At 50.4% G+C, this 27455-nt stretch overlaps 1 protein-coding gene across 4 annotated transcripts in view; it reads left to right on the forward strand.

Annotated features, from left to right (window-relative positions):
* CLUH (clustered mitochondria homolog) overlaps positions 1 to 27455 on the forward strand; it is a 2231193-nt gene that overhangs the window by 265511 nt on the left and 1938227 nt on the right. For all 4 annotated transcript variants that reach the window (XM_069615061.1, XM_069615063.1, XM_069615062.1 and 1 more), the window contains exon 3: positions 4570 to 4741. In XM_069615061.1, coding sequence (XP_069471162.1) covers positions 4570 to 4741 — 172 coding nt within the window. The remainder of the gene's footprint in view (positions 1 to 4569; positions 4742 to 27455) is intronic.

Here is a 27455-nt window from a genome sequence, read left to right on the forward strand (position 1 = left end):
TGAAGACCGCCACAGTGCCGACCATGAAGTCGCTGCTCGGCATGAAGTCGTCGTGTATTTGCTTGATCAGATTCTGCAGGTTGCGGATGCGACCACTTCAGGCATTCCTGGGCGCTCGGTGGATCCATGTATCCGGAAGCTTTGCAGACAAGGTTGTTCTCGACGAGGAGTTCCGTCGAGCGATAAGGTGGTGGAGTGTGCGCTCCAACATCTCCGGGGCACGGATTTCCAGAGCCCCCATACCAGGAGACGGTCACCACGGATGCTTCCTTGTAGGGCTGGGTAGCCCTCACCGGATATCTCCACGCCAGAGGCCTGTGTCTACCGGAGGAGAGATCTCTCCACATGAATGTCCTGGAACTGCGAGCAGTGCTCTGGGCCCTCAAGTCGTTCCTTCTGTCTTTCAAGGGTAAGGTGGTGAGGGTCTTCACTGACAAGTCCACCACAGTGTTCTACATCAGGAAGCAGAGGGGCACCAGATCCCCAGCGCTCTCTACAGAGAGGCGCAGGACTTGTGGCACTGGGCCGTCGTCCAGGGGATGTGCCTCATTCCTTTTCACCTGGCGGGAGTAAGAAACACGATTGCAGATTCCCTCAGCAGGGAGCTGCGCTCTTGCCACGAGTGGGAGCTTCGACAGGATCAAGTGGACAGCCTCTTCCTCAAGTGGGGCAGACCCCAGATCGACCTGTTTGCGACGGCGACGAACTCCAAGTGCCAGAGATTCGGTAGCAGGTTCATCGAGCCGGGGAGCATGGGGGATGCATTTTCCTTCCTGTGGGAAGGCCTGTTCCTGTATACATTTGCGCTGTTGCCTCTCCTGCTGCGATTCATCAATCAACTCAAATGATGCCATGCTGGATGATTCTTGTCGCCCTGGCCTGGCCGAGTCAGATTTGGTACCCAGACCGGCTCAGCCTGTCGACGTCGCCTACAGTCAAGCTGCCTCAGGCGGATCTGCTCGCCAGAGAAGGAGGTGCAATCCTACATCCCAACCCCAGATCGCTGAACCTGAAGGCCTGGCTCCTGCAGCCTTGAGTTCGGTGGACTGTAGGGAGGTCCTTGCCAAGGCCTGAGCGTCATCGACACTTAAGTCCTACGGCACAAGTGGAAACGTTTCGTAATGTGGTGCCGGATGCAGAAGATCAACCCTCTGTGGGTCACGGCTCTGCAGATCCTTCTGTACTTGTCCTTGGCCAAGGCAGGGCTGGCGCACCCCTCCATCAAAGTGCATCTGACAGCTATCTCCTGCTACACTAGGTCTCCCGGACTGTCTTCTCTTTAGTCACACCATCTAGTCAAGGAGTTCCTAAAAGGACTTTTTCGAATGTTCCCGCTGGTGAAGGTGCCTTCCCCGGCCTGGCATCTCAACGTTGTACTGACGAGGCTCATGGGGGTCCCTTCGAGCCTATGCATCAAGCCCCTCTCAAGTTCCTTTCGTGGAAAACTGCTTTTCTCCTGGCCATCACTTCTGCCAGGAAGGTTGGGGAGATCCAGGCCCTGTCCTGCAAGCGGCCTCATCTGACTTTTCACGACACAAGGGTGTTGATGTGGACGCACCCCTCCTTCATGCCGAAGGTACCGTCGGCATTCCACCTCAACAAGCCTTTGGTGTTGCCTGTGTTCTTTCAGAAACCTTTGCTGCCAGCTGAAAGGGCTTTGCACTCTGTGGATGTGGCTTGTGCTCTGAAGTTCTATGAGGCACGCACGAAGAGTTTGCGGAAGACGCCTCAACTATTCATGAACTTTGGTCCTGTGAACCGTGGGAAAGCTTTATCCAAGGCTTCCATTTCGAAGTGGCTCCCCGGCTGTCTCATGCACTGTCACCGGTTGGCAAACTGACTAATGCCTGGCCGTTCCAGATCCCGTTCCACCAGAGCGATCACTGCAACGACTGCGTTCCTGTCTGGTGTGCCCCTGCTAACATCTGCAGGTCCGCAATGTGGAGGTCCAGGCACACCTTCAAAAGAGTCTACTGCGTCAACAGGGATTCCAGAGAGGAGTCCAGGGTCGGCCAAGCATTGCTATGCAACTTGTTCGCTTGAAGGTGAGCCTGTTCCGGAGGTAAGAGTAATTCCTTCTGTTGAGCCTTGCCACCTCCTGTGGTTGTATAATGATGTATTGCTATGTATTCTTTATTATTCTTTTAGGGACAAGTTGCTTACCTGTAACTGTTGTTCTCCAGCATGGGTCTGTCATGGATTCACATAGGAGCCCTCCCTCCTACCACTCTGCGGCTCTTCTTGGTCATACTGCCACTTTATGTGCTACAACATCTGAAGATGGCTGCCAAAGGAGGGGTTTAGGGAGAGGGCAGTCATTGGCTGGGGGCAGTATGACCCAGAGCTCAGTGATTGGTTTATAGGAGAAAGACAGTTTGTAAGTGAAAGTGAAACTATTTTTTCTTTTACCGAGTATTCCCGGCCTGACGGGGAATATTCATAAGCATGTGAATCCATGCCAGACCCATGCTGGAGAACAGTTACAGGTAATTGACTTGTTTCTTCTACTTTTCCTCATATTTATGTGGACATGAGGCAATGATGCCACATTCATCAATTAATCATGACCTAGGCCGCCATTCGCAGACACCAGGAACATGTGATAAAATGTTCAGGTTGCCTTGAAGGAAACACTAGTAGTGTTTCTTGACCAGAGTAATATTGGTCAAATATTTTTTTCAGAACTTCCACAAAGCCTATATAGCTGGCAAGCAAATGATCTTCAGAAGAAGCCAAGTGAGTTGTGCCAGTCCTCCTTAGAATGGTTACCAATCCGAAACCCCACATTTGAAAGCTAGCATTGAACTGATTCAGATTAAATGTTAATTGTAAAACACAGGCATTTAGGTATTAGTTTAAGGCCTTTGGATCGCCATCAAATTAGCTGGAAGGCCGACCCCACGATAGGATGGTCCAATTTAACAATGGCTCAGGCTGCTTGGGTAAAACTTTCTTTTCAGAGCATTTGTAATTCAGTGGGTAGAGTAAGAAGAGGAAACAGTAATTAATTGACTTGCTCCATGTTAAATTGCTTACAGATGGCTAAGTGTGTTTGTCGCAACCTGCCGAGGGTAGGTCTTAACTGGAAGCTGCATGCAGACCTTTTTGGCTTGGCAAGCAAGTTCCTCTCTTGAAGCCATTTCCCCCAGGCGAATGCAACAGCTGGTAGCAAGGGGTGTCAAAAGGAGCCTTAAACAAACAAGAGGAAAAATAGCCAGTAAAAAAACGTGGGACAGCAACAACAAATCTGAGGAGTAGACTTCAAGAGGATCTAGGTGGATAGTTTGCAGATGAAGAGGACTAGGCGTGTTGCGGCTGACAAAGAAAGTCACAATAATGTTTGAGCATAGGCACACTGAACCAAACGGAGTGAAGGAACAGGACAAGAATATCAAGCAGGCAAGATGTCTGTGTAATATGAACAGACACAAGGGAATGGGCTAGGAAAGGGAAGACTCAATACACGGGGAAACTAGAAATGTGAAACAAAAACATTGTGAAACACTGAGACAAGGTAGAGGTTATGTCCTAAATGTTCCTGTACTTTTGAGCTTTCCTGGGACATTCCTGTCTGGTATTGAAAGTGGCACGGAAACACTGCTCTCAGTGCAGGTTCGATCGCACTGATGCAGCACAGGAGGAGGAGCAAAGCTGATCAAAGACTGCAAACTGTTTTCTTGGTATTGGCAGTGGAGACCTTCCTAAACGTGCTGAAGTCTGCTTTCTTCAAGGTACCAGGGCTGTAAGAGTACGAGGAAGAGGGTAAGCCATGGCAGTAGCAACTGCACGTCAAGTACAAAGTGTCAACGATGCACACTAATCTATGCTTTGCATTTCAGTCAAAAAGATTTGCAACCTCAGAAGGCAAACACTACCAGGCCTTAATAGTCTTTTTGGAGCTGTATAATTGTATAAGAAATGTAGGAATGTGTGCCTGTTGGATGCATAATAAGTGAGAGATATTTCAGTTGTTCTTAGCCACAGTACTTGCATTCTTTCCAATAAAGCATGCGCATCACCTCACAATTACATACAGAAAGAAAGTCTGAGGCTGTCGACTCGGCAGAGCATTGTGAGTATCTGCACACTTATGATAGGGATAATATGATAGAAACACCCCTGTTGACAGCTATGTTTTACTTTACAGAAAACAGCTTGTAGTTCTGTGGATCCACTATTAGATGGCAGAATATGCACAGAATGGCACTCAAAATCATTGTTTGTTGTGTGTGTGTGTGTTTGTGCATGTGTGTTTGAAGTTTACTTTGTGTGCGTTTCCAAGTGAATTACTTATTTTCTAGTTAGAGTACCAGCGTAGTGCAGTTTTTTCACAAACAGCCAAAAAAAGATTCCATGTAGGGATGGCGTGAACCTTCAGGATTTTTATCGGTTGCAAATGTCATTTATAGATCTGGTTACTGATCTAACCCTGTTGACGCCCACCCAAAAGCTTAGTTAAACAAAAGTGTAATACTTTGGAACCTCTATTTTGGCAGACTGTTACACTTAATAATAAACATGCTAGTTACATGTAATGGTGTGATTTGTTTTTGTTGTTCCCCCTTCCAGGTCTCTCCTCAGGAGATGGTGCAGGAAATCCACCAAGTGCTGATGGACCGAGAGGACACTTGCCACCGCACCTGCTTCTCCTTGCAGCTGGATGGCAACATGCTTGATAACTTCTCTGAACTAAAGAGCATTGAAGGGCTACTGGAGGGTGCTCTGCTGAAAGTAGTGGAAGGCAAGTCCTAATGAGCAATTACATAATTGCAAATCACTTTGATATTGCAATGAGTGTAACATAAGATTTTCTTTTTGCTCCTTTCCTCCCTTAGACTTCTATGGGACTCCCTTTATTTCTGCTTTGCTGTGAATGTCTTCACTTTTTGTGGGCAAGTCAAGCCTGCTTTACTTCCCTTGTCTTTTTGCTCATTCTCATGGGAAACTGATAGTCCACAAGACTACTGAAGGCCGGCACCTTTATCATACACATGTCCCAATAGACAGAATAAAGTAGACACCCCACTAGGGAATGAGACAAAGAGTAATTGCAAGGGGACCAACATTCATATAAGTAAATAAATGCAAGCAAAGAACCCTTAGGGGACGCCTGGGTTCCATTGGCTGTTGTCTCTCCATCAGTCACAGTACACGTGGTCAACTGGGCTCATCGTCGCAGGGTGATGGTCAGTTGAGGTAAACACAGATGATATAATTGTATCTAACTAAACTAAAGAGCAGAGATTGGCATGCAAAGAATGATGACTGGCATAAACCATTGCATCAAAGGGGGTCCTTTTATAAAGAGAAGGCAAATATATGTACGTTTTAGCCCATGATTTTATGGGGGCATGGGTCATTCTTTTAGGTGCCTTATCAAGAGGTTTAATTTGTGATTTGTTATCCCCGGGGCGCCTCGATTTCAAACACAATGGGGATAGGGGTTTGTTTTAGAAGAGAATTTATGACCACTCTGGATTTGGTATATGGTGGGCAATTTACGGTGGTCCATGGAGAGGGTCTGGTGAGCAGATGTATTCAAACGGAATAGGGGCCACGGGGCCAGTGGACCCCGGCTTTGGCTGGGAGGGGGTGGAAAGGGCATGAGTCGGTCAGCAGAGATTGATGGGGCGCTGGGGCTGGAGCAGGCCTTGCTCTCACATTCTGCGATGAGCACATTTTGTCAGTGCTCGATACTTTCCGTGAGAACAGGACTCGCGCGGGGGCTTTCTGTGCACAGCGCTGGGAGAGGGAGAGCTGACATTTCTCCCGCATGGGGTCTGGCATGGATTCACATGCTCGTGAATTTTCCCCGTCGTCAGACTGGGAATCCTCGGTAAAGAAAAAATCAGTTTGTTTCTGAACTGTCTTTCTACTAGTAACCAATCACTGGTCTCTGGGTCATACTGCACCCAGCCAATGACTGCCCTCTACCTAAGCCCCTCCCCTGGCAGCCATCTTTATATTTTTACTGCACGTACAAGTGTTGGGAGTCCTTGTGCTTGGCTCTTGAGCTTTTACAAAGAGTTTACTCTTATTTTTTCAGTCAATTCGAACCTCAAGCTCCACCGATTCTTCTTCCGATTAATGGGGACCTGTTTCGGAATTTTCTATGCCCCTCAAAGGAGAATTTTCATTGAATTTCACTTCTTGGAGGATTCTGGAAGACCTTCGAGTCCTATTCTACGTGGAGATGGCCCAGGACAAAGGAGATTCAACACCCACTGGATCCAAGCTGTTTAGGAACTGCCCAGGATGTGGACTGCAGAACGTCTTTAAGGAGGACAAACACTCCCGGTGCCTCTACTGCCTGCACGCCAACAAGTCGCACGTGGAGGAGGACTGTGCGTTCTGCAAAAACATGTCCTCCCGGACCATGAAGGACCGTTGTAAACAACTCGCTGACTGGCTGGAGGCGAGGAGCCCAGCAGCAGGTGAGAAGAAGAAATCCGAGCGGTCTTCTAAGACCTTTGAGGGCGCTCCGGCGACTGGGGCACAACAAAAGGCAAAGCACCGGGAGCGCCGTTGGTTCGGGCTCCTCGGCTGCCAGGCAGGGCGTGAAGTCACCGACACTGTCAACCACGAGCCAGCGCTCCGGCTCGGTGAAAAGGAAGTCAGAGAACCCGGGTGTTAGGGAGAATTCTCATTTTATGGCTAATTTACCTTACCTAGTGAGTCCCTCAGCAGCTTTGCTGGATTTCTGGGGTTTATTTTTTCCACTTGCCCATCTTCTACACTCTCCCCCCCTGACTTCCCTTCCCTACCCCTCCTCTCCTACCCTTGCCTCCCTCCTCTCCCCCATCCTCTCTCCTTCCCCTCTGACCTTAAATTAGTAACATATACTACTTAAAGGCAATGAGGACACCAGATCACTCCCCCTTCCCTCCTCCCTCCACCTCAAATCCTCCACCGTTACTCCTTTCACCTTCCCCCTCCTCTACCCCCCCTTGTAAGTAGTTTTACTTATTGTTCTAATGACCTGTTCTTGTTTGTAAATATGCTTCTCTCACTTTTGTATCCGTTATATTGTAAAGCGCTTTGGCTTAAAGCGCTATATAAATTACATAAACACTTCGTAAGAGTGTGAGACTTTTTCCCACTCTTACAGTGTATTTTTGTGTGTGTTGTACTTTTTGTGCTCATGGGCTTTGGAGTGTCACCAACTCTCTAGGCATCATCTTTTTATTTGTGTGCCACACAGCACCTTTAGTGCAGTGACACAGGGATATATTTTAGACTTCCCTTGTAAACTACATTTCTGGGGATGACTACTGTCCCCCAGAAACATGTAAAGTTTCCATTAACTTTACATAGTCACTTTGTAACCACAGACCCAGTACACCCCATCTTACATGGAGTATTGGAAAGGGTTAACTCTTGCCCCTTTTTGTCTGTGCCTCTTGGAGCCTTGTTTCGCTCCCTTAGCATTAAGACTTGGCTGGTGGCAGTGGTATCTACCCTAACTTTTCTACCGCAGTTATTTTATATAACGTGGTAATGTTTTAGGCTAATATAGTAGCCTCAAACATGAAACCTGCTTGACCAGATCGGTTTTATTTTGGCTCTGGTTGGGTTTCGTCCCCATTTCTTTCTTTTTGTTTGCTTTTTGCGCCAAACCAGGTTTGGTTTCCTTGTTCGCTGTCCTTTGGCGGGCTTCTAGAAAGAAGCCCTCCTTTGGCACCTGGGTGTGTAGGGGGGCTGAATGTGAGGGAAGGGTGTAGTCACCCCCTGCACAGGGTCTCCTTGGAGACCCAAGTCGCACTTTGTGTCCATTGGCTGAGGTGGTTGGCCGGGCTGGACAACCCCCCCAGCTGTGTGATTGACAGCCAGGCTGTGTGAATGGGGAATTTTGGCATAAAAGGCAGGACTCTTGGGCTGGAAGTCAGTCGCCACTGGAAGAAGAACCGAAGAGAAGCGGAGAAGAAGACGACTGCTACAACTCCTGGATCCCGGTGAAGCCCTGCTGCAGTCCTGAGCTATCTTCCCTTCAATGACAGAGAAGATCCAGTCCGTAGTCTTCTTCCCTTGAGCCTGGTGGGATCAACCAGCTCACCTTTTACAGCCAGAGAATCCTCTTCTGGGTCGAAATCACTGCACAGAGCTGTAGTGGTCCGGATAGCCATCAGAAGAGCCCTCTCCTGTTTTAAAGGAGCGCACATTTTATTCATCATTGCTTTGCTGCTGCTGGCTTCATCCCTGGGTAGTGCAGATTGCTCCAGACGTCCTCCTTGTCCCCACGACTGAAGCTTCAGGAACCGTGAGTCTGCAAGAACTACCAGGAACAACTGCCGTAGCACCAGCTTTCTTCAACCGAATAAGGTACTGTGTCCAATTGGTCGTTCTCTCTGTCCGACCTTGAGGAATCGGGGTGAACCCTTTTCCTTTACGAAGGCTTGGCCTTTCTTTCTTCCATCTTATAACTTTTGCCTCCCTTCGACAATATCTAAGTCCTCCTGGCAACGTAGATCTTGAACTGTTCTCACCGTGTGATCCTCGACAACAGAGCCCGGCTCCATTTGGCGCTGGCCTATTGACTTTCATCTGCCTCTTAGAACACGTCCTCTTGTTAAACGGGAAATCATATTGTGCCTCCTTTCAATATATATTGGCCTAAACCTTGTCGCTCTGAGAAGAAAACCGCATTGCAATGTTCCACTTTTAGATCGGCTTCGCGCCATTTTACGATCATCTGCCATTTTGATTTCTGTTCATATGTGATCCTCTGTTTTAAAATGGTGGACTGTGTTTCCAACTTGTAACCGAGTCTTCCTGACCTTTGAACCTTGGTAATGGTTAGACTGTCCGCGGGCCGACTGTTTAGGCTAGGTAATGCGACCTTGCACCGCGTTTGACTTGTTGCCCGAAGATTACCTGCACTAACAAGCCTCATCCACGAATACACATCAAGGACAATACTGTGCAAATGTCGAGCGTGGACACTGGCAGAACTGCATTGTGAAGGAATATGTGCTAAGGCTTACTGTTGGAGCTGAGAATATACATCGCCATTGTAACTTGCTGGAAACTCAAACCTATGTAATCCATGTGCATATTATTGTATGAGCCATAAGTGAACTCGGCACAAACTCTAGACCACAGATTATTAACCTGTAGAGGGGCTGGACAATATTACTGAATTGTATAAAAAGCCGAATGTCTAGATGTCCAGCTCTCTCACTCCTCACTCTGAAGGGCTGGTACTCATTGTGATGTATTGAGAGCCAGATAGCTATCTGAATTTCTGTGTCTTTGTAACTGTACAGTAGATTAAAAGATCTGTTAATCTCTATAGCCCTTATTTGGTGTATTTCCTTTTGTGGTACTCAGCTTCAATATTTCCTTGCTTTTACACTCTGTCTCTACTGCTTTGAAAAAAGTATTGCCTAGGACTTTTATCCCCTATTCCCTTGTTTTAATTCTATCTGTTAAGTGTTTGACTCCGGTTACATTTCTTCCCGCGGGTACGCTTTTCTTTCGTAAGACCGAACTGTCATTACTGTCAAAAAGTGATCGCGTATGTACCCATGGTAACATCTTTGTTTCACAACACCGGTCTGTCAAATCCTAATGCACTTATCTTGAATTTGCCTGAACAAGAGGAAGAGGTTGTGTAATATATTTACAGTGTGGTTTTATTTAATAGAAGTGAAGTGTTTTGTGAACAGATGGTTTAAAAATAAATGTACTTATATATTTTTTTTTCAACCAGAAACCTTGAGTCAGTGTTTGCTTGAGTCACAATAATTGTAGCCCTTTGTGTAATCTCTATTACTGCTCATTTGCTCTTGAGCTAAGTCTGGCTGCTCAGCCATCGCTACCACTTTAACTGTGTAGTACAGGCTTATACCAAAGGTGAAATTGTACTACCGCTTGTAGTCTTAATCTAGTGTAGTGGTCCCTAAGGGTACTGCCCAGGATTCTGCCCAACACCGGGTAAGCTTCGATCCCGACGGAGAAAGCCAAGGGTGAGCGAGGCGGTGACCCTCCCCCCACAGTGAAGGCCCCAGACGCGCCCAAAGTTGTGAAGGCCCAGATTCATCCGGCTAAGGCCTCGATTGAGGGAGTCGTGGCGGCCCTGGTGAAGCCTACGGAGCCGACCCCAGTGGAGACGATTTCCAGGCCTAGAGTTTCTCTGCCTCCGTGGAGGGAATCGTCTTTCCAGCCTATCGAAGACCCCCGGGATGAGATGAATGGGGGGGGGGCACGGTAGCCCTACCAGACTCGGATACCTCCTCCGAGGGTGGGCTACCTGCCGTCAAAGCTATCCTGGACAAGAATTCCGAGGAGGTCAGGACCTACAGGAAGGATCCCGACGAGGCGGACGTAGAGAGCGATGGTGGAGCCGACGAGGAACGGCGGGCTGAGGAGGAAACTGAGGACACCACGCCCCAGCCGACACTCCCATCGCAGCGGATGCCTCCACTGCAGGACAATTCTGGAGCAATCTTGATGGCTTTGCAGACTCTGTGCAGAGATAAGGACAAGGTTGCCCTTACATCCAGAGGATGATCCAGCGGCGCCTGGACTGTCGGGGAGCCCTCCAAACAAGCAGAGGTGAGTCCATCACCCCCCCCATCCAGCTTTCACCTCCATCCCCTCCGCCGAGGGACGAGACGGAGACTGGGGACAGACAGCGATGACTGAGACGGACAAAGGTGGCGATGACGGAATGGATCTCCCACCACCTGGGCGTCCCCTCTCGATGAAACTGTCTCCTTTCACACCATGATCGCCAGGGTCTCGGAGCTCTTCCAGCTGTGCCCCAAGGAGCAGAAGAAAGAGGGATTTCTGTACCAACGACGGGAATCAAAGAGGAAAACCGTACTCTGTCCCTCTGTTGGACGACATCTGGGACGAAGGGCTGTCCCTTCTGAAGAACCCGTCCAAGGCCCCTGCGAAGAGAGACCGGTATGAGAAGAAGTACCGGGTTCCGGACTCCGCTCCTATGTGCCTCAGGGCACAGCCGAACCCGGATTCTGTGGTCTCCGCGGCAGCCAAGAAGAAAGCGGCAGTGGCGACAGCGTCATCTTCCATTTCACCGCCAGACGCCAAGGGAAAGAAGCTAGATGCCATGGGACGTCGGGTCATCTCGTCGACCGCGACGACCATCAAGGCGGCCAACGCCCTCGAGATCGTGGCCCGCTATGATGGGGAGCTGTGGTTCAAGATCGCTCCTATCCTGGACTTCCTCCCGGATGACAAGAGGGCGGAAGCGCTTGAAATCCTGCAGGAGGGCGAGGTGGCTTCGCATCATGCCATCACGGTAGCCACGGATATAGCCGATACCGGATTTCGTCAGATCGGCAACAGCATTTGCCTTTGCCGGCACGGATGGCTCAAGGCTACCGATTTCCGCCAGGACGTGCAGACCAGGGTACTGGACATGCCCTTCGACGGAAACAACCTGTTCGGCAAGGCAGTGGATGAGTCACTGTAGGCCATCAAGGCGGACACCGAGATGGCCCGTGCCTTTGGCGCTCTCAATCAACGAGGGCCGTCCTTTTGGGCCTCCAGAGGCAAATCCCAAGGTGCCTCCAAAGGATTCGGCGCCAGTTCCTTCTCGTACTGCCAGGCGGACCGATCCTCCTCGCAGGAAGCATACAGAGGCCGCAGCAAAGCCGGTGGATATCGTCGCTGTCACCAAGGTGCCCAGGGTGGCAAGGCCTCAGCTAAACAGGACTGAACCGGCCGTGGCATCGGGCCCCCACCTGAGCACCCCGGTTGGAGGCCGGCTGGTGAACTTCGTCGGTGTTTGGGAGTCCATCTCCACCGACCGTTGGGTGCTGGATGCTCTGGCCCACGGGCACACTCTGGAGTTTCAAAGGCGGTGCCCCCGTTTCCCACCTGTGGCCAGGAAAGAAAACCACGTTCCACAGCTGCTTCTGGAAGTACGAGCCATGCTGAGAAAGGGCGTGATGGAACTCGTCCCAAAGAGGCTCTGGGCTCGGTAGTATACTCGCGGTATTTCCTCGTCCGAAAGAAGACTGGCGGCCCATCCTAGACCTTTGCCGCCTCAACAAATACATCAGGTCCCAGAAGTTCTGGATGGTTACCCTCCAACACGTGCTGGGACAGCTGGATGAGGGCGACTTCCTGTCGTTGCTGGACTTGGAGGATGCCTGCTTCCACATCCCCATACACAAAGGACATCGAAGGTTCCTACGATTTATGGTCCAAGGGCGGCAGTACCAGTTCAAGGCCCTGCCCTTCGGGTTGAAGTCGGCGCCAAGGGTCTTTACCAAGTGCATGGCATCAGTGCCGGTGCAGCTGCTTCTGCAGGGGATCCAGGTTTACCCCTACCTGGACGATTGCCTCATCCGAGCAAAGTCAAGGGAACTCGCCGGCGACCACACAGCAAAGACCGCCCGCCTGCTTACGGAACTGGGATTCTCCATCAACTTTGCAAAATCTCACTTAATACCGTCGCAGGACGCCCTGTTCCTGGGAGCCAGACTCGACACAGTGGCGCGGCTGGCGTCACCGTTGGAAGAGAGAAAGAAGGCCATCCTGGGCAAGGTACAACGGCTCTTCACCATGGAAGTGGCCAGGGTGAGGTCCATCAAGTTCCTGCTCGGCATAATGCCATCATGCATCTACCTCGTGCGTCTGTGCAGGTTGCGGATGCGGCCACTGCAGGACTTCCTCGACGCCCGTTGGATGCAAGTGGCGGGAAGCTTGGAAGACAAAAACTCCCTCAACAAGACTTTCCGTCAAGCGATCCGGTGGTGGGGCACCCGCGCGCCTCGGGTGGCGGGCATGGATTTCCAGACCCAGATGACGACAGACGCCTCCATGGAGGGTTGGGGAACGCACACCAGAGATCTCCTCGCAAGAGGCCTTTGGCTCCGTGAGGAGAGGTCCCTGCACATCAACGTCCTGGAGCTCCGGGTTGTGTTCTGGGCTCTCGGGTCTTTCCTTCCGTCCCTCAAGGGCAAGGTGTTACAGGTCTTCACCGACAACACCACCAAAATGTTCTACATGCGGAAACGGGGGGCACCAGATCCACAGCACTATCCAAGGAAGCACAGGATCTATGGCACTGGGCTGTTGCCCAAGGGATGTTCCTGGTACCCTTTAATCTGGCAGGAGTAAAGAACACTGTCCCGACTCACTCAGCAGGGAGAATCGCTCGTGCCACGAGTTGGAACTTCGGCAGGATCAAGTGGATCTCCTATTCTGACGGTGGGGCAATCCCCAGATCAATCTGTTCGCGACGGCGATTAACACCAAGTGCCGGAGGTTCGCCTGCAGGTTTCCCCAACTGGGGATCATGGGCGATGCATTCTCCTTCCCCTGGGACGGCCTGTTCCTGTATGCGTTCCCTCCTTTGCTGTTGGTTCTGCGACTCATCAGTCAACTCAGACGGTCCCGGTGCAGGATGATCCTTGTCGCACCTGCGTGGCCGTGGCAGATATGGTTCCCGGACATGTCAGCGCACCCCCCCTGCCCCCAGTCAAACTGCTGGTGGACGTGGATCTCCTCGCCAGGGAGGGAGGCACCATCCTACATCACGACCTGGGATCACTGAACCTGCAGATCTGGCTCCTGCAGCACTAGAGTTCGGAGGCTATGATATTCCGGCGGACTGCAAGGAGGTGTTGCAAAGGCCAGGGCGTCCTCGACTCTTAAGTGCTATGGACATAAGTGGAAGAGATTCGCTGTCTGGTGCCGTGCACAGATCATCAACCCACTACGGATCACGGCCCCTCAAGTACTGACGTACTTGCTGTTGCTGGCCAAGGCGGGACTGGCTCCATCAAAATCCATCTGGTGTCTATCTCCCGCTACACCCGAATTCTGGGGCGATCCTCGCTGTGGTCTCATCATCTGGTGATGGAGTTCATGAAAGGACTGTTCCTCTTCCCGCCGGTGAAGGCTCTGGCCCCGGCGCGGGATCTTAATATGGTGCTGACCAGGCTCATGGGTCCTCCATTTGAGCCCTTGAATTCGGCACCGCTGAAGTTCCTGTCGTGGCAGGCAGCGTTTCTGGTGGCCATCACCTCTGCACGACGAGTGGGAGAGATCCAGGTCCTCTCCTGTAAGCCTCCATATCTGACATTCCACGAGACGAGGGTAGTGCTGAGGACACACTCCTCCTTCATGCCCAAGGTGCCATCGAACTTCCATCTCAACAAGCCCTTGGTGTTACCCGTTTTCTTCCTGTCGCCTTCGTCGCCAGCTGAGAGGAGTTTGCACTCGCTGTATGTGGCTAGAGCGCTGAAGTTCTACGTGGACCGCACAAAGAGTTTTCGGAAGACCTCACAGCTGTTTGTGAACTTTGGCCCTGTGAACCAAGGGAAGGCCCTCTCGAAGGCTTCAATTTCCAGATGTCTCTCCGGCTGCATCATGCACTGTCACCGTTTGGCAAACCGACCTTTGCCCGGCCGTCCGAGAGCCCATTCGACAAGAGTGATCGCTGCTACTAAGGCGTTCCTGTCTGGTGTGCCCCTGCTGGACATCTGCAGGGCTGCTACGTGGAGGTCGACGCACACCTTCACGAGATTCCACTGCGTAGACAGGGATTCCAGGGAGGAGTCCAGAGTCGGCCAGGCAGTGCTGCGCAACCTGTTCGCCTGAAGGTCAACCTGGTGAGGAGGTAAGAGATGCTTTATGTTGAGTTGTTGAAATGCTTAATGTTGAGCCTTGTTACCTCCCGTGGTTTTGCATGTGTGTACTGCTATGGTTTCTTGTATTCATGAGCATGTGAATCCATGCCAGACCCCATGCTGAAGAAGGAACAAGTTACTTACCTGTAACTGTTGTTTCCCAGCATGGGTCTGGCATGGATTCACATGCGAACCCTCCCGCCTACCCCTCTGCGGCTCTTCTCTTGGTCCTACTGTCACTTTATGTGCTACCAAATCTGAAGATGGCTGCCAGGGGAGGGGCTTAGGTAGAGGGCAGTCATTGGCTGGGGGCAGTATGACCCAGAGACCAGTGATTGGTTACTAGTAGAAAGACAGTTCAGAAACTAAACAGATTTTTTTTTTTACTGAGGATTCCCAGCCTGACGACGGGGAATATTCATGAGCATGTGAATCCATGCCAGACCCATGCTGTAGAACAACAGTTACAGGTAAGTAACTTGTTCCGTCAGCAGGGTGGCAGCAGGACTAGGAAAATATGGCATCTGGAGGGGCACAAAATGGAATCTGATCTACAGATATCAGTTGCACTTCTACACACACATATCTAAGATAGGTGATGTGAAAATGTAAGGAAGGGGTGGAAATGCCTCCCCCCTTGGCTCACACCTCATTTACTTACTGCGGGAATGGTGCAGGGGGGCGGGATATGGCACCGCTCCCCCAACTTTCCCCCCTTTTGTTACTTCTAATGTAACACATTTTTCGTTCCATCCCTTCTACGTTCCTCTGCCACTCTCACCGCCTCATCCCAGGCTGCGGTACCCTTTATTGGTATCCATGCTCTGCACACATTCCTTAAACTTTCCCTAGGTCGAGCATACTCTTCAGGAGTGCAGGACATGTATATGCAATCCCCATCTCCATCCAAATCCACAAACACCTCTGCGATTTTCCAGATCTTGTGGTTGCTTTATGGTAGTTTGGTAGAGGTTGTCCACTATGTCCCCATTATTGTACATGGCCACCATGCAGAATTTGGGCTCAGTGTTCTCCCCAGTTTTTACTTGTGCATCCTGAGTGTTGAGGCCCTTTATCATCATCATTGCACTATTACAAATTGTTTTAGCACAACACTGGATCCCTAGCTGGCACACACAAAAGATCAACAAGAAGAAAACTATGATGGGGACAAGCATCTTCATCACAGTCCCAAACCACGATGGTACCCATTCGAATGCTGAGGTAATCCAGTCTGTGGGTTGCACACCTCCTCTATTTTTCATCCTTACGCCTAGCTCATGCACGGCTTTTATAACATGTGAAAGTGTCCCATTTTCAGCATCAGACGAAGGTGTGGATGTGCAACATGCGCTCCCGATTTTTCAGCAAACACTGCCTTCCATTCCTGTGTGTAGGTAGAGCACATACCTTTTCTGCATTGTCATTAGTCTCAGTGCTCTTAATTCCACCTTGATGCTATGAAACCCCTCTTCAGTGTCGTTTGCCAGCTGTACGAGTTCCCAGCGTACAATCTGGAGCCACTTGGCGTTTGCGCTGGCCTGGATGCTGGGGATCAGTGATGCAAAGAAAGTTTCAGCAGGTTTGAATAATTTGTACTCAGTGGGGATCTGTGCCAGGAGGTCGGAAGAGGCTTTAGAGATATAGTGGATGCTCTCTTTTTCCTCAATACTTGCTCTTGTAGTTGTCTTCTGACAGCACGTTCACAAGGGGTGAAATTCCTTCAGCCTGTTGGGGTGCTTGTGACAGTTCGCGTTGCACCCTTTCCTTAGTTAAGTTTTTCAGTGACCACCAGCAGTGCGGAGTGTAGCGTTGCCAGAGCACAGTCGCCCTTCCATGAAGGCAGGAGGTGCAAATATGCATGTTTGCCACATACCCAATATTGGTCCATTAAAGGCGCAGTTCCTTTTTTCAGATCAGCAATAACGAGAGTTTAGTTGCAATGTATGTTAGAGCCCATGGGTATATCTCCTTCTACATGAAAACAAAGTTATTTCTGTTCATGGTGAATCTGTATTGGCTTTTCCAGAGCGGTGACCCATGTTAGTTTAGAGACATGATCAGTCCAAATTTGTGCGCATGTGTCATTCATCCATTGTAGTCTTCTGTCTGACGAGCCACGCAACCCTTCTGCCTTGCACATGAATGTTGACTGCTGCTATTTTGTTTTCTGCAAATCTTGTTCCTTCTATTGCCAGGAAGGGTTCTCTGAAACTTTTTGCAGGTGGAGTTCCTTTTTTACATATTCTGAAATAAGGTGGACAAGCTTCATGTGTATTGTTTGTGCCTGGAAAGGGCCCTTTATCCTATATAGTGCAAGATGAATCGGACATTGTGCTTCCACAATAGGAGTTTTTTGAGGCACTAAAACCTTAGGCTTCCCTGACGCATGAGGTATCAGTGAGCAAACATAACTACCATTGGTTGCTTGTCGTCCAGTAGTACTCATGTCTGAGTACCATTGCATGGCAGACGTTTTCCATTTTATCTATCCCCAACCCATTATATGCATCATATATATCTTGCTTAGTTTGCCTTTTGTTTCTACCATTTTGCTGAAGAGTATTTCTCCAGCCTAATGACATTTTACATAATTTTTTCGTGGTACATAATGTCTTTGGTGCATTGAACGACATGTGGTGGTACATTGGAAATATTCCTGTTTTTACATTTCGACTGGAGTCAGGGGCTTGTTGCCAGGTAGCCGTGGGGAACATATCATACATTTGGGCCAGCCATGAGGTAGTTGTACTGTTTGTTTGTGAGGTAGGCTGTATTGAGGCAACAATTGATATTTGTTCTAGGACATCATTTCCAAAAAATGCATACATGCTGTCATTCAACGTGTTACTTTCTGTTTGTGCTGTCTGAGGCATTTCAGTTGTCAAAGGCGTAGTCGCCACCATTGTAGCACTTATAGAAAAAGGAAACAAAAACGGGGACAGGGATTAATGCAACGAAAAAATCAAAAAGACATGAAAATGGGACGACAAGGCGAAAGGAGACCATTTCATATCTCACTGTCATTTTCATTTTACATATGCTATTCTTTTCTGAAGCATAATTCTTTTTTGCTGCTATCTTTGTGTCCTTTCAGTATTTTTGTTTATTGCACTGCCACTTTTCATTTTCTTGTGGTGCTTCTACTGCTACGCTGTCATGTGCCTTCCATATATCTGATAGGTGCACCCAGTATTTAAGTCCTTTCACTTTTACTGCAAGTGGGGTACAATAGATCACCTCATATGGCCTGTTGAACCTGGGTGAGTTCATCTACTTACAAAACTACACACATACACTAGTTCGCCAGGCAAGAGTGGTTTGGTGGGGCTGTCAGGAGCTGCAGTTACTGTCTGTTTCATTTTCTCTTGTGAAAGGCGGGGCTATTTGTCTGGCAATGCATCGCACTGCCATTGTTAGTTGGGTCAGGTATTCTTTAAATTACTCTCCTAGAAAAGTTGCTGTTCGATGGGCATCTGACTCTTCTTACAGGTGACAGTGGAGTTTGCATTCTCCTGTCAGTCACTATTTCATCGGGGGACAAGTGGTGGTCTTTGCTGGGCTGGGTGCACAGCTGAAAGAGGGCTAAAGGCAAGCAATATACCCAATTTGTCTTCAATGTGTGACATCATTTAGACAATCTACTCTTGAGGAGACCGTTGATTCTTTTTTCTACCATCCCGTTCGCTTGCAGGTGTTAAATTGAGCACATTTTATGTTTGATTCCTGGTAATGTGGTCACTTCTTTGAAAAGATCATTTACAAAATGTGTTCCGTTGTCGGTCCATAAGACATTGCATATTCCCCAATGCAGGAACACTTCTCTTACCAAATATTTTGCTGCGCACTTTGCGTCTGGGTGGGCACATGGTCCTGCTTCCACCAAGTGTGAAAAGGGACAGACCACCACGATCAAATATCTAGCTCTGTTGCACCTCTCGCTCATGTCTGCATAATCAACATGCAGCTCACGGAATGGTCCTACTGGGTGCAGCAATGTGCCCCGTATCGTTCTGAGTGTCATACCTGAATTAAACGTTTGGCATGTGGTACATTCTATTGACATTTTAGTGAGATATTGCTCGAGGTTTGGTACAAACCATTCTCCCTGGATATCCGCAGCGGTGTGTTGCTTGGACGTGTGGGTGGGAAAGTGCAGTTGTTGGATGCTATTTACAGTAATTCTATAGGCATTAGTACTTTTCCTGTTTTATCCTGTCTCCATACGAGATCAGTGGGAGACTGGGTGTATCCTCTTTTGGTCCTTAATTCTTGGTCTTGTGGCAGTGCTGTTTTGAATTTCTATTATTTGTGCTATTGGTAAGGCATTGTACCCTTCCTCCAATGGTTCTTGCGTTTTTTTTGTTCAAGACACATTGTCGTTTGTGGTTTTTGGAAATAAGCCGCATGTTTTGGCTGCGGCGTCCGCAGCTGCGTTACCAAGTGATATTTCGTCATTGTTAGCATGGGCTTGGCATTTTACCAATGCTACCACCGAGGGCTCTCCTAATGCTGTAATCAAGTCATTGAGTACTTCTGCATGTTGTACCAGGGACCCATCTGCTCTTCTGAACCCCCTTCTCCAGCGTGACCGTGGTGGTTACATATGCTGAATCCGATTATATTGTTACTGCACACCCTTTTGCTGCGCGTAGTGCCTCTATTAGGGCTATTGGCTCTGCTGCTTGGGCGGAATAGTGCGTTGGTAAGCGTTTTTGTACTAATATCTCATACTCCCCTTCCTCCATTGGCACTACCACAGCCCCAACATGCTTTTCTCCTGTTTCTGGGCATATTAATGCTGACCCTTCTACAAAGAATACTTCGAGGGGATTGGGTCCTCCGACGTATTCCATATCTATGACAGGTAATGTCCACAGCTGTGCTGCTTCGGAAAATCTTTGGCGTCTGCGTCCTGCGTCGATGACGTCAATGCGCCGTCCCCGAGGACCTCCTCCAACGGCCGACGTCACTGGATGTGATAAGTAGGACGCACGACGCCCATAGCCTCAGTTCTGTTTTTTCCGCGAACGTGTTCGCTTCGTGAATCTCGGTACACCTCGACTCGTTTGAGTTACTGTTTACTTTCTCGGTTCGCTGAACCTGTTCGGTTGTTTGTGGCGATGTCTTTCTCATCTTTGACCCCGCGTCCGGGCTTCAAGAACTGCGGGGACTGTGGGTCCAGGATGTCGGTCACGGACTCGCACGACTCCTGCCTCTGGTGCCTCGGGGAGGCCCAAGATACGGACGACTGTCGATTGCTAGTCGCTCACTGCGAAGGCCTTGCGAGAACGCAAGAAGAAACTGTCGGTAGGTCGGGTGTCTAAGCCCCGGAAGTAGAGGTCTGCGGGGCTTTCGACCGATGACTCGAGGGGTGACTCTCCGCGTCGTCGTCGGAAGTCCAGTGGGTCTCCTTCCAGGAGTCGGTCTCGCCACTGCTCCGCCTCTTCTAGGCATTCCAGGAAGCGCCGGCATAGGTCACCTTCCCCATCCTCTTCTGAGGACTCCGCCCGTCGGCGGGTCGCTTATCCCTCCATGCAAGCGACACCGGAGGAATGGGCTTCCTTCGGGAAGCAGATGCTAGCGATTCTGGAATCGCAGGGCACCGGTCCGTCTGCGCCTCCGAGTGGGGTCGGTTGGCACCGGTCGAGAGACACCGCCCTACGCCTTCGGGCTCGGGTGGTCGGCACGGCTCGCTGGAGAGGTCCCGCTTGGACAAGGGTAGCCGTTCTCGCCATGGCCGTTCCAGGTCCCGGTCCTCGACGCGCTCGAGACCGCGTGATCCTGTGCCGTCTTCGAAGAAGACGTCGACGCCTGTGGAGCCGAGATCGTCGACGATTTCTCTCGAGGTACCGTCTTCGAGGGGGTCGCGACGCCGTCGGCGCCCATGTTGTCGAGAGACATGCTCGGAGCTCCGGCTTCGAGGACTGTGTCGACGCCCCCGATACTGGAGGCGTTGCAGCTGACGTCGACACTGATTCGCTCAACGTCGACGCCCTTTCTGTCGACGCCGACTCGTTCGGCGCCCTCGACGCCTTTCGAGGCAATGGTGCTGGAGGGGCCTCGTGGCACGGGGTTTGCCCCTAAAAAGGCTGTGGCTAAGGTCCGGCACTGATTTGGTCCGCAGAGGTCTTCCTCTTCCCGCCTGGGGTACATTTCAGAGGGTGATGAAGGCTCTGATGGCGGCCTGGTTCCGGTTGCGGTTCCAGATGAGCTTATCTCGGGCCATAGTCAGTTTGATGACCTGAGGCAGTCACTGCATGATGCCAGTGGACTGGACACCTCTCCGGAGGTGGAGTTTTGTTGGCCGGAGCCTGGCACTCCTGCCGATTCGTCATATCGGCGCCTTATGTCTCGGGTTACCGAGTACTTGGGTTGGTCTGCTCCCCCAGGGGAGTTCATTCAGGATGATCTCACGGACATCCTTGATCTCGGTCCACCCACTGACCCGGTTTTGCGTTTTCATATGGCTTTGCAGAGAAGAGTGGCAGCGGCTTGGACTGCTCCGGAGAGTCTCCCGGCAGTGGGCAAGTTTTTGTCGCGAAAATACCGTCCAGCCAGTAGCGACCCCTGCTACTTGTCTAGGCACGCCACCCCGGAGAGTTTGGTGGTGCAGGCAGCTACAGCCCCGGCAAAGCAGGCGTCGTATCCCACCATCCCTCCGCATAGGGACGACAAACGTTTTGACGGCTGGGCGAAGAAAGTGTTTTCTTCTGGGGGTATGGCGCTTCAGGCAGCCAACTCCATATGCGCCTTGTCTCGTTTCACTCACACTCTGTGGAACTGTGTTGCATTAGCGGCTGATCATATTCCCGAAGGGGACGAACGGGATGGTTTCCTTGCTATGGTTCAGGATGGCAAGGATGCCATGTGTGAGGCCGTTCAGTCGGGTTTGGACTTGGCGGATTGTGTCAGCCGGTCCATGGCGGCGAGCACCGGAATGTGCAGGTTTGCGTGGTTGAGGAAGTCTGGGTTCGCTCCTGATGTGCAGTCCCGGTTCCTCAACATGCCCTTTGACGGTGAACACCTTTTTGGCAGCAAGGCTGACGAGAGCCTTGAGAGGTTGAAGACCTCGAAAGCTGCAGTGAAGTCGTTGGGCGCTGCAGTTCGCCAACCTCCGCCTTTTCGTCCTAGGGGACAGCAATGGAGGGGAGGTTCCTTTCGCTATTACTCGTCCTTCAGTAAAGCAAGAGGAGCTAGCAGTCAGAGGCCATCGTAAGAGTACCAGAGGTGGACACAAAGGTACTCGAGGTGCCAAGGCCGCTCGGGCAGTTGCCTCTTTGCCCTCAGGCAACGCCGCAGCCGCTACCACTCAGTCATGAGGCCAGGTCCTATGGTTCGCCGGTTGGGGGAAGGCTGGCGCAGCATCTTGTAGAGTGGCAAGCCATTACTTCGGATGTGTGGGTTCTGGAGATCATAACCCACGGCTACTGTCTTCCTTTTCGGCAGAGGCCTCACGACAATCCACCAGGGAACCTCTCTTTGAAGAGTCTGGATCCGCTCCTTGCGCAGGAAATTCAAGCCCTGCTGGAGAAAGGCGCCATAGAACTGGTGCCTGTAGCGGAGAGGAACAAGGGATGGTATTCCCCTTATTTTTTGATTTCAAAGAAAGACGGGGGATTGAGTCCCATCATGGACTTGCGCGGTTTGAACAAACTCCTCAGGAAGGACAAGTTCAAGATGGTGACTCTTTCTCAAGTCCTCCAGGCCCTTCAACTTCAGGACTGGTTGGTGTCTCTCGACCTCAAGGATGCATGCTTCCATGTGCCGATCCATCCAAAGCACAAGAAGTACCTGAGGTTCGCGGTTGGCGACTCGCACTTTCAGTTTCGGGTCCTGCCGTTCGGATTGACCTCCGCCCCAAGGGTTTTCACCAAGCTCATTGTGGTGGTGGCAGCGCATCTCAGGAAAGGGGGGATTCACTTGTACCCCTACCTGGACGATTGGTTGATCAGGGGGAGCTCTCCCGAGCAAGTCGTGGATCATCTGTCCGTCACCTGCCACTTCCTTCACAGGCTGGGCTTCTCCCTCAATTTAAAGAAGTCCCATTTGACACCAACGCAGCGGCTCCAGTACATCGGAGCAGTGCTCGACATGTCCCTGGGGCAGTGTTTTCCTCCTCAGGTGAGGGCTCTTCACATTCAGCAGATGGTGCATAAGTTTCAGTTTGCCCAGACTCTCCCAGCGTCCGAGTTCTTAAGACTGCTTGGCCTCATGGCATCCTGCATTCTTCTGGTGCCAGAGACTCGCCTGCGGATGAGATCTTTGCAGTGGGCACTCAAGCTCCAGTGGTCTCAGTCCTCCGGCAGGCTGTCGGACCCTGTTCAGGTGCCGCCCTCGGTAGCCCGGGACCTTCGGTGGTGGGCGTCGAGGGCAATCTGATGAAGGGTGCCCCATTTTGGCTGCCCTGGCCGGAGGTGAAGATCGTGACGGACGCATCCCTCACGGAATGGGGAGCTCATGCCAACGAGCTGACAGTCAGCGGTCGTTGGTCTCTGTCGGAGTCCAGACTGCATATCAATCTGTTGGAGCTGAGGGCCGTCAGGCTAGCCCTGAAGGCTTTTCTGCCGACTGTGCGCGGGAAGAGTGTCTTGATTCTGACGGACAACACGGTGGCCATGCACTACCTCAACAAAAAGGGGGGGGGCAGGGTCACTTCCGCTGTGCAGGGAGGCGATGCAGCTCGAGTTCTGGGCCATCCAGCAGGAAGTTTCGATCTCGGCAGTTCATCTGGCCGGAGACGACAACGAGACAGCGGTCGCTCTGAGCAGGCAGAGCACGATCTCTCACAAGTGGGAGCTGGCCCAGGAGATTCTCCTGGAGATCTTTCGCCCTTTGGGGGACCCCCTCAAGTGGATCTCTTCGCCTCCAGTGTCAACCGGAAGTGCGAAAGGTTTTGCTCGCAGGAATTTCCTCCAAAAGGAGCCTTAGGAGACGCGTTTGTGGTGGAGTGGTCATTCCATCTGCTGTACGCGTTTCCTCCAGTCCCCGTCATCCCGCAAGTGTTGCGGAGGTTACGGAGGTTTGGTTCCCAGATGATCCTCATTGCTCCGGCGTGGGCCCGGAGGATGTAGTACCCAGACCTTCTAGACTTGTCCATCTGCCCTCCACGTCGTCTTCCCTACCGAGACGATCTGCTCTCACGGGAGGCGGGGGGGGTCAGGTTCTCCATCCAGAGGTCAGATCCCTCATTCTTCATGCTTGGCTTCTGAAAGGTTGAGGATTAAGGATTGGGACCTCCCTGAAGACGTAATGGAGGTGTTGCTTTCGGCCAGGCGGCCGGCAACTAAGTCTCTGTACCTTTGCCGTTGGAGAAAGTTCTGCGACTGGTGCAGAGTTCAGAATGTGGATCCTTTTGAATGCGACATTCCCATGGTTTTCTTTTTTGCTTTCTTTGGCCCACAGGGGCTTGCAAGTGGGGACCATTAAAGGTTACCTGGCGGCGCTGTCCATATTTAAGCGCTCGTCTGAAGAGTTTTCCTATTTTAAGATTCCTTTCATTTCGCACTTTTTGAAAGGGCTCCCTCCGTCACCTTTTTTGGTGCCAGGTTGGGATTTGAACCTTGTTCTTAAGTTTCTTATGGGTGCTCCGTTTGAGCCTTTGCATTCTTGCCCTTTGAGGCTGTTAACTTTGAAAACTGTGTTTTTAGTTGCAGTTACTTCCGCTCGCAGAGTGAGTGAGTTGCAGGCACTTTCAGTTAAGCCACCCTTCACTGTATTTCACAAGGACAGGGTTGTCCTTAGAGTTCGTCCTTCTTTTCTTCCGAAGGTGGTTTCGGAATTTCATTCGAGCCAGAAGGTTGTTCTTCCGGCGTTCTATCCTCCTCCGCATCCTGGTAAGGAAGAGGAGAGGCTCCATAGGCTTGATCCTAGGAGAGCGTTGAGCTTTTATATCTCGCGCATGTCCCGGGTCAGAGTGGACGATCAACTTTTCATTGGTTACGCTGGAAAGCGTTTGGGACAAGCTGTGATGAAACAGACTTTGTCTCATTGGATTATTTTAGCTATCTCCGAGTGTTACCGCTTGGCGGGTAAGGACCCTCCGGCTGGCTTGCGGGCCCATTCTACCAGAGGAGTGGCTGCGTCTACTGCCCTGCAGAGGGGAGTTCCTATTCGTCACATCTGTGATGCAGCCACCTGGGCTTCAGTACATACTTTTGTACGTCACTATTCCCTCGATTCCATCAGGGGGCAGGATCTAGCCTTTGGCAAGGCAGTTCTCTATTCTGCAATTTGATTGGGCATTCTAAATTTGTATTCTAAATTCTTTCCCACCTCCTTGCTTGGTACTGCTTTGGGAGTCTGTCGTAGATATGGAATACGTCGGAGGACCCAATCCCCTCGAAGAACAAGTTACTTTCTTACCTGCTAACGTTATTTCGATGGGATGGTCCGACGACGTATTCCATATCGCTCCCTCCCTGCCTTCCCCGCTGCAGAATTTCTTTTGCGATTGCAGCTTGCGTTCCGCAAGGCCTTGTGTGTCTGACTGGCAGAAAACTGGTGGCAAACGTTCTGGGAAAAAACTATAACTCAGGCTTTGGGCGTCGTGCGTCCTACTTATCACATCGGGTGACGTCGGCCGTCGGAGGAGGTCCTCCGGGACGGCGCATCGACGTAGGACGCAGACGCCAAAGATTTTCCGAAGCAGCACAGCTATGGACATTACCTGTCATAGATATGGAATACGTCGTCGGACCATCCCATCGAAAGAACGTTACCAGGTAAGAAAGTACCTTGTTCTTCTCCCTCTTCCACTGCGTTCTCTCCTGCTTTAGGGATGTCCTCTCCCTCTCCTTCATTTGTGGCACAATCATGTTCTTGCATATCTTGTACTGTGCATGGCTCATTAAGGAATGTTGCTGGGTTTACTGTTTTACAACGAACCACGTGGAAATTATACTCTCATATGCTGATGCTCTTTGGGTAGTGAGGGTGGATTTTGATCGTTCAAGAATGACAAACGGTGCTCAACATACAAGGTGACAGAGCAACCCATTACAATTGTGGTGCTTTTTTGTAATGCGAACGCGGCTGCTGCGAGAGATTGTTCGCACGTAAAGTGTCCTTGCATTACTGAGTCAAGTGTACTGCTGTAATATGCTAATGGTTTGTGGCCTAGCAGTGTATTTTGTGTCAACACAGCAGTCGTGAGTATTCTCTTTGAGTGTGAAAATAAGTAAAATTCTCCTGCATTGGATCTTTCATGGATTCACATGCTGTGAATATTTCCAGTCAGGCTGGGAAACCTCAGTAACTTTAACCTAGCGTTTTCCTATGGAAAACTTCGACACCTTCGTGTCCTATCAACGTCCTTTTTTCGGTGCTTTAGGCTACCCAATGGGACGTTCAGTATAAATGGCTCTGCCCCTGCGGCTTCCCTTCAGATTTCAACCGTCTTCTAACAGTTTGGATCACCTTGTGTCTACTCTTCGTGTTCTACGTGTGCTTTTCGTACTGTCGGCCAGCATGTCATCTGTTGGGCATAAAAAATAATCACTGTTTAGGCCTTGTGCTACCTGCGGCCTAAAGAAGGTCTTCGAGGGGGACGGTAGTGTTAGGCAGAATCCTGTGCAGTGCCCTTAGGGACCACTACACCCAATTAAGACCACAGGTGGCAATACAAGTTTTACCTTTGATACAAGCCTGTACTACTATGTCAGAGTGGTAGCAGTGGCGGAGCAGCCAGGCTTATCTCAAGAGTATATGAGCAGTAGCAGAGATTACACAAAGGGACCACAATTACTGTGACTCATGCAAACACTGACTCAAGGTTTCAGGTAGAAATATATAGGTACATTTATTTTTAAACCATTCGTTATGAACACAACACTTCTATTAAACTTAGACACAAACCATATGTCAAATATACTACAACTAACCAATTTACTTTGTACGGTATGTCTCAAGGGAAGTACACTGTGTTTGAATGCACCAGTGTTATGAACAAAACACGTTACCTTGAATACGATCGCGATCACCTTTTTGACAGTTCGGTCTACTAAATAAACCGCGTATTCGTGACATGAAATTCTACCGGGGCAAAAACACACTTAGCACCTGAGATACCCAGAGGGAGTTGGAGGCAGAAATCGCAGGCAATATTTCGGTTAGGTAGACAGAATCGAGAAACACTCAGAGACAAGAGTTCAAAAGTCAAAGGGCCACAGCCAGGGTCAAGTGACACCGGGGGCCTGTTGCCGAAGATCACACAGTCGGATAGTTCACGATTCAACGTAGCCAAGAGTACTTTGATATTGTCAATGTTTGGAAGCAAAAGTTATAATGAGGGAAGACCAGGGCAAGCCTTGGAAATGAAGAAAAGGTGTTCACCCATTTTCGTCAAGAAGAACACAGTACCTTATTCCAATGGTGCAGCTGGTGCCCTGTCAGTTGTTCCTGTTGGTTTCCCGCAGACCCACGGTTCCTGGTGCTTCGTTGTGAAGGAGGACGTCTGAAGTGTGTCTGCATAACACAGGGATGAAGCCGGCAGCAGCGACAACAAATGAAAGGTTCGCTCCTTAAAAACAGGAGAGGCTCTTCAAATGGCTATCCGGACCACTACACCTGTGTGCAGCGATTTCGATCAAGGAAGAGGGTCCGCTGGCTGTGGAAGATGAGCTGGTTATCCCCACCAGGCTCAAGAGAAGAAGACTTCTCTTAGTCATTGAAGGGTAGATAGCTCAGGACTGCAGCAGGGCTTCACCGGGACGGGATAGTTGCAGCCGTCGTTCTCTCTGCTACTCTTCAGTTCCTTGTAGTTCCAGTGGCGACTCTGAATTCTAGCCCAAGAGACCTACCTTTTATGCGTAAAACCCCCATTCACACAGCCTGGCTGTCAATCACGCA

The sequence above is a fragment of the Ambystoma mexicanum genome, chromosome 9, assembly GCF_040938575.1.
Source record: "Ambystoma mexicanum isolate Mex_15411 chromosome 9, UKY_AmexF1_1, whole genome shotgun sequence".
Lineage (NCBI taxonomy): Eukaryota > Metazoa > Chordata > Amphibia > Caudata > Ambystomatidae > Ambystoma > Ambystoma mexicanum.